The 12457-nt window shown below is 35.0% G+C and overlaps 2 protein-coding genes across 2 annotated transcripts; one reads left to right on the forward strand and one right to left on the reverse strand.

Moving 5' to 3' along the window:
* Nucleotides 1-55: 55 nt before the first annotated feature.
* LOC148312606 (eukaryotic translation elongation factor 1 epsilon-1-like) lies at nucleotides 56-11270 on the reverse strand. Its single transcript, XM_088276564.1, has 4 exons — nucleotides 10728-11270; nucleotides 10441-10635; nucleotides 8679-8774; nucleotides 56-2333 (listed from the first exon to the last, which is right to left on the reverse strand). The coding sequence occupies exons 1-4, from the start codon at nucleotides 10803-10805 to the stop codon at nucleotides 2199-2201; spliced, it is 504 nt and encodes a 167-aa protein (XP_088132690.1). The 5' UTR covers nucleotides 10806-11270; the 3' UTR covers nucleotides 56-2198.
* An 80-nt stretch (nucleotides 11271-11350) lies between these two features.
* LOC148312607 (large ribosomal subunit protein uL11) lies at nucleotides 11351-12453 on the forward strand. Its single transcript, XM_088276652.1, has 3 exons — nucleotides 11351-11512; nucleotides 11598-11671; nucleotides 12253-12453. Exons 1-3 carry the CDS (start codon nucleotides 11476-11478, stop codon nucleotides 12451-12453), a joined length of 312 nt encoding a protein of 103 aa, XP_088132778.1. The 5' UTR covers nucleotides 11351-11475.
* Nucleotides 12454-12457: the final 4 nt, after the last annotated feature.

Consider the following 12457-nt stretch of genomic DNA (forward strand, 5'->3'; position numbering starts at 1 on the left):
TTCAGGAGAACGTTTTTAAAGTTTAAAAATATAATACAATGTATTAAAAATAAATATCAAGCCACTTATTGAACTTTTAACAGTGCAACAGATCTTTTAAGGTAAAACCTGAACGTTTTTTCTCCATTTGAAAAATATTTAGTTTATTTAAAAAAAATAACTTAATAATACATTTTCTTAAAAATGCAAAAACAACACTTTCTGCCCTGTAGCGGGTAAATATTAAGTTAAAAATATGCCTCTTTTGCTGGAATATAGTAGATTTTCTGGGCATTCCGAAAACATGCACAACTGAAAAGTGTCGATTTTTGATTTATGACGTTCTTGAAAGGAGTGAGCGATATGTCATGTCAGAATTCAGATATAAGGATCGGGTTAAACTATTTTTCCTATGATTACTTTCTTTAAACAAAGTATTTTAAATTGAAAATCAAAATATCTGCAATAATTATTATTTTTTAATTAACCACTTTAAACTTTTTTTTTCACAAAAATATAACTAGAAATATCAGGTTATTTTATTTACTATTTAAATAATAAACATAATATTATTTTTTGACATCTCATCAAAGATGAAGAAGAATATGGAAGTCTGGGCATTTACGGGGCTGACGACTGTCATCGGCTGGTTTAAGTGATCACTTTACACACGTGTAACATTCACCAATTCTACCCATTATTGACAACCACACTACTTAAATTCTTGGAAGTTCTATTTATATGAACCAATTTAAAAACCTTGTTCTTGAATCACTAGAACTTCACTTAAATGCAACTTAACTTCACTTAAAACTTAAATGCCCAGACTTCCATATTCTTCTTCATCTTTGATGAGATGTCAAAAAATAATATGAAAATAACTCCTGTGATTGGAGATAATCCAGATTTTGTGAACAAGTATTTGGACACACTCAAAATGTTGTAAATAAATTATCTGGTCAAATTATAAGCTTAAATAATAAAAATGAAAATGGTATTTTCTGGCGTTTCTCATGTGTGTGATTATAATCCAGGATTCGGACCTCACATACTAATAAAAGAGTTTCTGCTTAGTAAAAAGCTTCTTTACATCTCACCAATAGATGTCTCTAGTGAAGTTCTAGTGATTCAAGAACAAGGTTTCTAAATTGGTTCATATATATAGAACTTCCAAGAATTTAAGTTGTGTGGTTGTCAATAATGGGTAGAATTGGTGAATGTTACACGTGTGTAAAGTGATCACTTAAACCAGCCGATGACGGTCGTCAGCCCCGTAAATGCCCAGACTTCCATATTCTTCTTCATCTTTGATGAGATGTCAAAAAATAATATGAAAATAACTCCTGTAATTGGAGATAATCCAGATTTTGTGAACAAGTATTTGGACACACTCAAAATGTTGTAAATAAACATAATTTCAAAGTTGCACAGTATAAAAAAGGGAAAAAATATAATAACCTAATATAAAAAAAACAAGTAAAATAATAAAATAAAAAAATTTATAATTGGTAATTTATCGAAGAATTTCCATCAGGCATCAAATGGCAACTGGAGAGCTCGGTTCAGTTGTTTTTCTTATGTAATGCAAACAAGTCGAAACATGTGAGCAGTGCTCGGGTGGCGCGATACAAACATGATCGTCCGCGAACACTGCTCGTTCAAAAGCATTAAGCGATTAAATAATAATATTGAATATTTCATAAGCAAAAGTATCTGATTTGAAAATAAAATTACGCAAGACTTTGTATGACATAGCCAAATCATAATACAAGGATTTAAAAAAATGTTTGGAAAAATTTATGGATTCCTTAATATCTACATAGGTGTATACATAAGTCTTTTCCGGTTTCACTAAGAGTTGGCGGCACCGAACATTAATGTTCCCAATTCATAAAACGCCTAAGCATTGACACTGCGTCACTTTGTTTGTCTGACATTAATCTTTAAACGCACAAGTTCTCCAAAAAATAGCGTCGTGTGTTGTATCGTTCAGTGATCGTGTAGACGTTTGTGCCTGAAAAATAATATTTGTGGAAAGTCATCATTTGCTTGTGGAAACATATGCTGAACCCATATGTTTAACTTTACCATGAAGACCGGCTAAAACTTATGCAAACACCTGGTAATAATGCATAACAGATCCAGAAATAACGATGAAAAGATTTTTTGAAATGTATTTTAGTAGACACTTTTAGTTCTTCAGCGACCACCAGATAAGTCTATCTGCTGGAGAGATACACGCTGGAGAAATTAATGAGCGGGTTGTCTTGCCGAACCCTCCCATCCTGTTGTATGTGATCAAACCATCGGCACAAGTCCAAGTAAGCTTCTCTTTCACTCAAACTAAGTACATTCTGAAATAAATAAAAATATTACAATCAACATATGTTACATTCCAATATTGCACAAAAAATCCTTCCAATGCAAATCTGTTCTGTTTACTGTATTCTGTTCAAATCTTAATTAAAGTTGCGACAAAACGTGACCTATTCTGCGTAAACCAATATGAAATCATTAAATCGCACCAAAACGTAACAATTTTACAAGCTAGAATTCCTAATTACTTAACCTAATTACCTAATCATTTATAATGGAAATGTAACGTTTTGGTGAGGACGTCTACATATGTATATTAAAATTAAAACAGAATATGGAAAACATTGTTTATTTTATTGTTAACATTATATAAAGTCGAATTCGGTTATTAAGAGGAAGATAGGACTGACTGAATTTGCTTGTTATAACCATTACTCATTATATCCGAGAAAATGTATTTTTTTTACAAACATACCCATCACATGAAGACATGAAGTATCTGGAACGGTCACATAACACAATACTTCGCAATTAAAAAAAACATAATTCACCCGTAACATACATGTCATATTTTTCTATCAATCCACTTTTCCAATAAAATTTGGAAAATTCTGCGCTTCTTTAGGTACCATTGTTACAAAGCTTCATCAACATTCGTAGCATCACCGTTCCTAACTTTATGCAGGTCCGTGATGTTTTTTTCAAATGTAAATAAAAATAGATTCTTATTTAGCAATTTTCGCCGCACGTTCTATTTCGCAAATAATTTCCACCCTTTCACAAATTGAGAGACACTTTCTCTTATTATTAGACATGTTAATAATTCGAGAGTTTGTTTTTTAGAATTGATCAGACATTCCCCAACTCCTTATGTTTTTATACATTGTACATAGTAAGCAAAGAACATAAAAAATATGAAAACTATTGTAAAAATCCTCGAGATAAGCGTGGCGTTCATAAAAAAAAATAGTTTATTGTAATCAAGCCCTGAGCCACCGGCGCTGGTAAGATACCTACTTCACAAAGCTTGGATGTTTTACATGCAATTTCAACCATGTGATACTTTTTCCATTACTGGTGGCAAAAACACCAATTAGGTAATTAGTATCTTAACTATTGTCATAAACGTAATCGGATCCGAGCAGCAACAGTCTAGGTAACTGCTCAGTCGGATTTTATTGCTTATGGAATGGTATTTTTAAAATGTCAAAACATTTTAAGATTCTTTTTGACAATATTATATCCGAGAAGTAATTTGTTATAACCGCGAATAAATGTATGGAGAAAATCACAAACTAAAATGTCAATAAATGTTTCCTCGGTATATCTGAGATCTAGCTATATCTGCGCTCGTAATAACCGAGTTTAACTGTATATTATTACATCTTCAGGTTGCTGGTATTAGTATATGTACGCAACACCGAGTGTCCCCTTGGCATTATCATTCACTGCGCGTCCTTTTCCTTACATTACCTATATAGAGCCTACATGGTATGACTGTCCCAATAATACTGGTCAAATTGCTTTACAAACTAAGTAATCTAAAGTACACTATATTAACAATAGGTATAGAAAAAACAATAAACACCGAGTCCCCTTGGCATTATCATTCACTGCGCGTCCTTTTCCTTACATTACCTGTATAGAGCCTACATGGTATGACTGTCCCAATAATACTGGTCAAATTGCTTTACAAACTAAGTAATCTAAAGTAAACTATATTAACACTAGGTATAGAAAAAACAATAAACACCGAGTCCCCTTGGCATTATCATTCACTGCGCGTCCTTTTCCTTACATTACCTGTATAGAGCCTACATGGTATGACTGTCCCAATAATACTGGTCAAATTGCTTTACAAACTAAGTAATCTAAAGTACACTATATTAACACTAGGTATAGAAAAAACAATAAACACCGAGTCCCCTTGGCATTATCATTCACTGCGCGTCCTTTTCCTTACATTACCTGTATAGAGCCTACATGGTATGACTGTCCCAATAATACTGGTCAAATTGCTTTACAAACTAAGTAATCTAAAGTACACTATATTAACACTAGGTATAGAAAAAACAATAAACACCGAGTCCCCTTGGCATTATCATTCACTGCGCGTCCTTTTCCTTACATTACCTGTATAGAGCCTACATGGTATGACTGTCCCAATAATACTGGTCAAATTGCTTTACAAACTAAGTAATCTAAAGTACACTATATTAACACTAGGTATAGAAAAAACAATAAACACCGAGTCCCCTTGGCATTATCATTCACTGCGCGTCCTTTTCCTTACATTACCTGTATAGAGCCTACATGGTATGACTGTCCCAATAATACTGGTCAAATTGCTTTACAAACTAAGTAATCTAAAGTACACTATATTAACACTAGGTATAGAAAAAACAATAAACACCGAGTCCCCTTGGCATTATCATTCACTGCGCGTCCTTTTCCTTACATTACCTGTATAGAGCCTACATGGTATGACTGTCCCAATAATACTGGTCAAATTGCTTTACAAACTAAGTAATCTAAAGTAAACTATATTAACACTAGGTATAGAAAAAACAATAAACACCGAGTCCCCTTGGCATTATCATTCACTGCGCGTCCTTTTCCTTACATTACCTGTATAGAGCCTACATGGTATGACTGTCCCAATAATACTGGTCAAATTGCTTTACAAACTAAGTAATCTAAAGTACACTATATTAACACTAGGTATAGAAAAAACAATAAACACCGAGTCCCCTTGGCATTATCATTCACTGCGCGTCCTTTGCCTTACATTACCTGTATAGAGCCTACATGGTATGACTGTCCCAATAATACTGGTCAAATTGCTTTACAAACTAAGTAATCTAAAGTAAACTATATTAACACTAGGTATAGAAAAAACAATAAACACCGAGTCCCCTTGGCATTATCATTCACTGCGCGTCCTTTGCCTTACATTACCTGTATAGAGCCTACATGGTATGACTGTCCCAATAATACTGGTCAAATTGCTTTACAAACTAAGTAATCTAAAGTACACTATATTAACACTAGGTATAGAAAAAACAATAAACACCGAGTCCCCTTGGCATTATCATTCACTGCGCGTCCTTTTCCTTACATTACCTGTATAGAGCCTACATGGTATGACTGTCCCAATAATACTGGTCAAATTGCTTTACAAACTAAGTAATCTAAAGTACACTATATTAACACTAGGTATAGAAAAAACAATAAACACCGAGTCCCCTTGGCATTATCATTCACTGCGCGTCCTTTTCCTTACATTACCTGTATAGAGCCTACATGGTATGACTGTCCCAATAATACTGGTCAAATTGCTTTACAAACTAAGTAATCTAAAGTACACTATATTAACACTAGGTATAGAAAAAACAATAAACACCGAGTCCCCTTGGCATTATCATTCACTGCGCGTCCTTTTCCTTACATTACCTGTATAGAGCCTACATGGTATGACTGTCCCAATAATACTGGTCAAATTGCTTTACAAACTAAGTAATCTAAAGTACACTATATTAACACTAGGTATAGAAAAAACAATAAACACCGAGTCCCCTTGGCATTATCATTCACTGCGCGTCCTTTTCCTTACATTACCTGTATAGAGCCTACATGGTATGACTGTCCCAATAATACTGGTCAAATTGCTTTACAAACTAAGTAATCTAAAGTACACTATATTAACACTAGGTATAGAAAAAACAATAAACACCGAGTCCCCTTGGCATTATCATTCACTGCGCGTCCTTTTCCTTACATTACCTGTATAGAGCCTACATGGTATGACTGTCCCAATAATACTGGTCAAATTGCTTTACAAACTAAGTAATCTAAAGTACACTATATTAACACTAGGTATAGAAAAAACAATAAACACCGAGTCCCCTTGGCATTATCATTCACTGCGCGTCCTTTTCCTTACATTACCTGTATAGAGCCTACATGGTATGACTGTCCCAATAATACTGGTCAAATTGCTTTACAAACTAAGTAATCTAAAGTACACTATATTAACACTAGGTATAGAAAAAACAATAAACACCGAGTCCCCTTGGCATTATCATTCACTGCGCGTCCTTTTCCTTACATTACCTGTATAGAGCCTACATGGTATGACTGTCCCAATAATACTGGTCAAATTGCTTTACAAACTAAGTAATCTAAAGTACACTATATTAACACTAGGTATAGAAAAAACAATAAACACCGAGTCCCCTTGGCATTATCATTCACTGCGCGTCCTTTTCCTTACATTACCTGTATAGAGCCTACATGGTATGACTGTCCCAATAATACTGGTCAAATTGCTTTACAAACTAAGTAATCTAAAGTACACTATATTAACACTAGGTATAGAAAAAACAATAAACACCGAGTCCCCTTGGCATTATCATTCACTGCGCGTCCTTTGCCTTACATTACCTGTATAGAGCCTACATGGTATGACTGTCCCAATAATACTGGTCAAATTGCTTTACAAACTAAGTAATCTAAAGTACACTATATTAACACTAGGTATAGAAAAAACAATAAACACCGAGTCCCCTTGGCATTATCATTCACTGCGCGTCCTTTTCCTTACATTACCTGTATAGAGCCTACATGGTATGACTGTCCCAATAATACTGGTCAAATTGCTTTACAAACTAAGTAATCTAAAGTACACTATATTAACACTAGGTATAGAAAAAACAATAAACACCGAGTCCCCTTGGCATTATCATTCACTGCGCGTCCTTTTCCTTACATTACCTGTATAGAGCCTACATGGTATGACTGTCCCAATAGTACTGGTCAAATTGCTTTACAAACTAAGTAATCTAAAGTACACTATATTAACACTAGGTATAGAAAAAACAATAAACACCGAGTCCCCTTGGCATTATCATTCACTGCGCGTCCTTTTCCTTACATTACCTGTATAGAGCCTACATGGTATGACTGTCCCAATAATACTGGTCAAATTGCTTTACAAACTAAGTAATCTAAAGTACACTATATTAACACTAGGTATAGAAAAAACAATAAACACCGAGTCCCCTTGGCATTATCATTCACTGCGCGTCCTTTTCCTTACATTACCTGTATAGAGCCTACATGGTATGACTGTCCCAATAATACTGGTCAAATTGCTTTACAAACTAAGTAATCTAAAGTACACTATATTAACACTAGGTATAGAAAAAACAATAAACACCGAGTCCCCTTGGCATTATCATTCACTGCGCGTCCTTTGCCTTACATTACCTGTATAGAGCCTACATGGTATGACTGTCCCAATAATACTGGTCAAATTGCTTTACAAACTAAGTAATCTAAAGTACACTATATTAACACTAGGTATAGAAAAAACAATAAACACCGAGTCCCCTTGGCATTATCATTCACTGCGCGTCCTTTTCCTTACATTACCTGTATAGAGCCTACATGGTATGACTGTCCCAATAATACTGGTCAAATTGCTTTACAAACTAAGTAATCTAAAGTACACTATATTAACACTAGGTATAGAAAAAACAATAAACACCGAGTCCCCTTGGCATTATCATTCACTGCGCGTCCTTTTCCTTACATTACCTGTATAGAGCCTACATGGTATGACTGTCCCAATAATACTGGTCAAATTGCTTTACAAACTAAGTAATCTAAAGTACACTATATTAACACTAGGTATAGAAAAAACAATAAACACCGAGTCCCCTTGGCATTATCATTCACTGCGCGTCCTTTGCCTTACATTACCTGTATAGAGCCTACATGGTATGACTGTCCCAATAATACTGGTCAAATTGCTTTACAAACTAAGTAATCTAAAGTACACTATATTAACACTAGGTATAGAAAAAACAATAAACACCGAGTCCCCTTGGCATTATCATTCACTGCGCGTCCTTTTCCTTACATTACCTGTATAGAGCCTACATGGTATGACTGTCCCAATAATACTGGTCAAATTGCTTTACAAACTAAGTAATCTAAAGTACACTATATTAACACTAGGTATAGAAAAAACAATAAACACCGAGTCCCCTTGGCATTATCATTCACTGCGCGTCCTTTTCCTTACATTACCTGTATAGAGCCTACATGGTATGACTGTCCCAATAATACTGGTCAAATTGCTTTACAAACTAAGTAATCTAAAGTACACTATATTAACACTAGGTATAGAAAAAACAATAAACACCGAGTCCCCTTGGCATTATCATTCACTGCGCGTCCTTTTCCTTACATTACCTGTATAGAGCCTACATGGTATGACTGTCCCAATAATACTGGTCAAATTGCTTTACAAACTAAGTAATCTAAAGTACACTATATTAACACTAGGTATAGAAAAAACAATAAATAAAATAACTCACAATAATATCATAAACTGCATGGTAGATGACCACATCTGCCAAAGTTTTGCGGCATCCAATCAGGTAGGAGCAGTTCTCTAAGTACTTATTTAGTTCCTGGAAATCAACAAGGAACAAATAATAAGCAAATTGTTGATTAAACAAGTGATTAATATTTTTCCCCATTGGTTAAAGAACCATAAAGTTTTGTTATTTCATTTGCATAAAGATTAACAATTCATACATTAACTAACTAACCAACCATCACGCCGCTTCCCCGCAGGGGTAGGCAGAGAGAATAGAGCGCCACACCACTCTGTCCTTGCAAACATTCTTCGCCTCTTCCATGTTCATGCATCTCCTCATACATACCCGCCGATTGTTACGACTCCTAACCTGATCACTTTCAAGTATTTGGCATACCTGATCGTGCCATGTTTTTCTCGGTCTTCCTCTGCTTCTTTTCCCACTAACATTCGCCTCATAAATTTGTTTTACCGTTCTTTTCTCACTCATTCGTTCTACATGTCCAATCCATCTCAACACACCTTTCTTAATTTTATTGATAATGCTTATCTCAGCTTTGCATTCCTTCCTTATTTCACTATTCGCACATCTATCATACATCGTTTTATCGCACATTCTTCTGAGAGATCGCATTTCGACTGCATTCAGTCTACTTTCATCCTTCGTAATTCGTAATTCGACTGCATTCAGTCTACTTTCATCCTTCGTAATTCGTAATTCGACTGCATTCAGTCTACTTTCATCCTTCACAATTCATACATTTTTCATCAATTATAAATTATGTTAAAAATTCACAAAGTTCTAAGAATATGAATACAAAAATCGGAAATATTATGTTTTTTATTCCAAATAAGTTAATTCCGATATTTAGAATTAAATGATCGTTTATATCTTACATAATTAGTTATTATATTACTAAAATTGAAGTTATAAAAATACTTGAGAAATAAATGAGAAAAACAAAGTACAATAAAAAAAGTAGTTAACCTACAAACCAATTTTATTTCTGTGAAAAAGTTGTGTAAAGCTGCGATATTCTTGAAATAGATATACAGTAAGTCCTCTACTTACGTGAATTTGGACCTACACAATTTTTTTGTCGTTTTGTTCATTTACATAAACTATCGTGTTGATAAGGGTGAGTATAGTGAGAGAGATAAAGAGAGAAACGGCACAAGCACTTCCCTCCCTCTCTGCCTTTACTGTCCGCAGGATGTGGTTAAGGATTAGATTTCTTCCTTCATAAGTGTATTGCGCTCGGGATTCTTTTGACATTTTTGTTACAAAAACTTTTTTTAAAAGAATTAACCCACAAAGCCTTAAAAGCTTGTCTGCGAGTAGCATACTTAGGATAGGGAAGATTAATGTGAAAAACACATCACAAACAGACCAATTGAAAATAAATCTTTCTTGAATTTATTTTGCAATTGAACCCGCGATGCCAGTTTCACAGTCGAGCGTCTACCCAACTATAACCCTTAAGATTTCAAACAAATTGAAAAGATGGCTGACATCGCACATGCTCATAAAACGTCTCATTCTACGATTAGAACAATTAACAAATGTACACATACATAGATCACTATTACATAAATACATGTTGATAAGCATGAATATTATTGAGTTTGACAAAACCTTTGTGTAGTTCAGTAAAGTCAAATTGCACGTATTTAAGCTAGAGATTAAATGTAGATATGCGATGTGACTTTTGCTCTTATTTATGTAGAATTAGGACTGAGAGGAGGTAGATAGTTACTTTCAAGATAGATTTAGCTTGTTGGGAGTTGGTCTTCAGTTGGTGAGCGTAGAGAGAGGCAAACTCGAGCCACTGGTAGAGGGCGGCGGGGGCTGGAGCGGGCTCGCTAGCGGGCGCACCGCCCTCCGTCGCCAGCGCCAGCAGCACGCTCGCAACGCCGCGGTGCTCTTTACTGCCGCTATGCAGCTTCAACACCTGTGTTCAAGAGAACATCGATATCCTTTGACAAATTAATATACAAAAATTATAAACACAATATTATTCTAGACGTGTTCATTCACTTTTACCTGATCATCGGTATAAGTAATATCGACAGGGGACTTTCCAATATAATTTGCAACATTTTGTATAGACTTGGGATCCATTATGAATATGAATCAACGGCAATCAATGAAACTGTTCGCAAGATATTACTAAGAAAAACTTGATTTATATAAACGCGACGCCTTATCGTATACAAACATAACCTATCATCTGTCAATGTGTCAAACCAAGTGCTCAAAGACTATATAGCGGAAACCGAAGCAGAACGGGGTGCCCAAAGATTATATACTAGTGGGGTGCCTAATGTTTGATGTGAAATATGACAATGAATTTGAAAAAAGTGCTTGGATTTTTTTGATTTTCCCTTTATTTAGTTCTTTTTGGACAATATTATGTTTGAAAAGTATAACATGCAATATCAAACATGAAATAAAAATGAAAATATAATTTTCCCATTCTGCCCCAGGTACAGGGCAGAATGGGGTACACGTATAATTAGTCACTTATAATTAGTTAGTTATGAGGTACAGAATTGTATATTCATTATTTTCACTATTTAGGTCAGCACATACGAAAAGTACCTACCAGAGTTGTGTATGGGGTATTGTCTATGGTTACCGAGAATCTTTATCTGTGGCCTTCTACCGAAATTCCTTTTCTACCGCCATCGCTGAGCGTTCGACAGCGTTTCGGATTTGTTCGTATAATCCGATTTAATCCGCCGTTTCTTATATCTTATTTTAAAAAGAAACTAATTAAAGTCCTGCAAATATGCCGCCTAAATTTGATCCATCCGAAGTTAAAGTCGGTAAGTGTTATTTGTATGACTTTTAACGTGTATATTTAATACTAGGTTTTAGGTAATTTATTAAGTAATAATATATGAATTCCAGTGTACTTGAGATGTGTTGGTGGTGAAGTCGGTGCTACTTCGTCCCTTGCTCCCAAAATCGGTCCACTCGGTTTGGTAAGTATATATTGGTAAAAATATGGTTAGCCTCAATATGTCACCGGCATGACAGAATGTCCAGAGTTACTAAAGGAATAACATCGCTATTCTGATTTAATAAATATGTATGCGTAATCAATCTGTATGTAGGAACAGTCCACTGTAATTAGTTGTCAGTGTTCAACAAAAATATATTACTTTGATTTTAGTTGATTTATTTGTATTGCTTTTTTTGTATTCAACCAAAGAGTGAGTTCAGGTGATTTTATTTTAAGATTCCGCATATCTTATGTTACTAAAATTAAAATCTGGTGTTGTCCATTTAAAAAAAAAAAGTATATTTGTTGAATTCGGTTTTGATGGACTGAGAGAGATTGTCCGAGAAGTACAGATTGCTAGTAAAATTTCTAAGTAGACTGGAAAATATCAATTTAAATTTTCGATAAACTCCCAAACGCGGCTGATCATTTAAATAAATTTGACCAGATATTTGACGTTTGGTATATGAGCTAAAAATCATTCCTAAATGAATGAAAAAAGTTTATTAAGAATTTTAAACGTGGCTCGCTTAATATTGACCCCCTTTATATCGTTATCAGTCCCCCAAAAAAGTGGGCGATGACATTGCCAAGGCCACTGGAGATTGGAAGGGGCTGAAGATAACGGTGAAGCTCACCATCCAGAACAGGCAAGCCGCCATCTCCGTGGTGCCCTCGGCCGCCTCGCTCATCATCAAGGCGTTGAAGGAGCCGCCGCGAGACCGCAAGAAGCAGAAGAACAGTGAGTATCCTCGGGGGTGAGAGA

This window comes from Brachycentrus maculatus, unplaced genomic scaffold (assembly GCF_059751285.1).
Source record: "Brachycentrus maculatus isolate JH-2025_06_01 unplaced genomic scaffold, ASM5975128v1 h1tg000038l, whole genome shotgun sequence".
Lineage (NCBI taxonomy): Eukaryota > Metazoa > Arthropoda > Insecta > Trichoptera > Brachycentridae > Brachycentrus > Brachycentrus maculatus.

Coding starts and splice junctions, on each gene's coding strand:
- LOC148312606 (XM_088276564.1), bottom strand. CDS start 10,805: ATGGATCCCAAGTCTATACAAAATGTTGCAAATTATATTGGAAAGTCC. Junction 10,636..10,727: donor TTACTTATACCGATGATCAG/GTAAAAGTGAAT, acceptor TCTTGAACACAG/GTGTTGAAGCTGCATAGCGG. Junction 8,775..10,440: donor AAGCTAAATCTATCTTGAAA/GTAACTATCTAC, acceptor GTTGATTTCCAG/GAACTAAATAAGTACTTAGA.
- LOC148312607 (XM_088276652.1), top strand. CDS start 11,476: ATGCCGCCTAAATTTGATCCATCCGAAGTTAAAGTCG. Junction 11,513..11,597: donor TCCATCCGAAGTTAAAGTCG/GTAAGTGTTATT, acceptor TATGAATTCCAG/TGTACTTGAGATGTGTTGGT. Junction 11,672..12,252: donor AAATCGGTCCACTCGGTTTG/GTAAGTATATAT, acceptor TATCGTTATCAG/TCCCCCAAAAAAGTGGGCGA.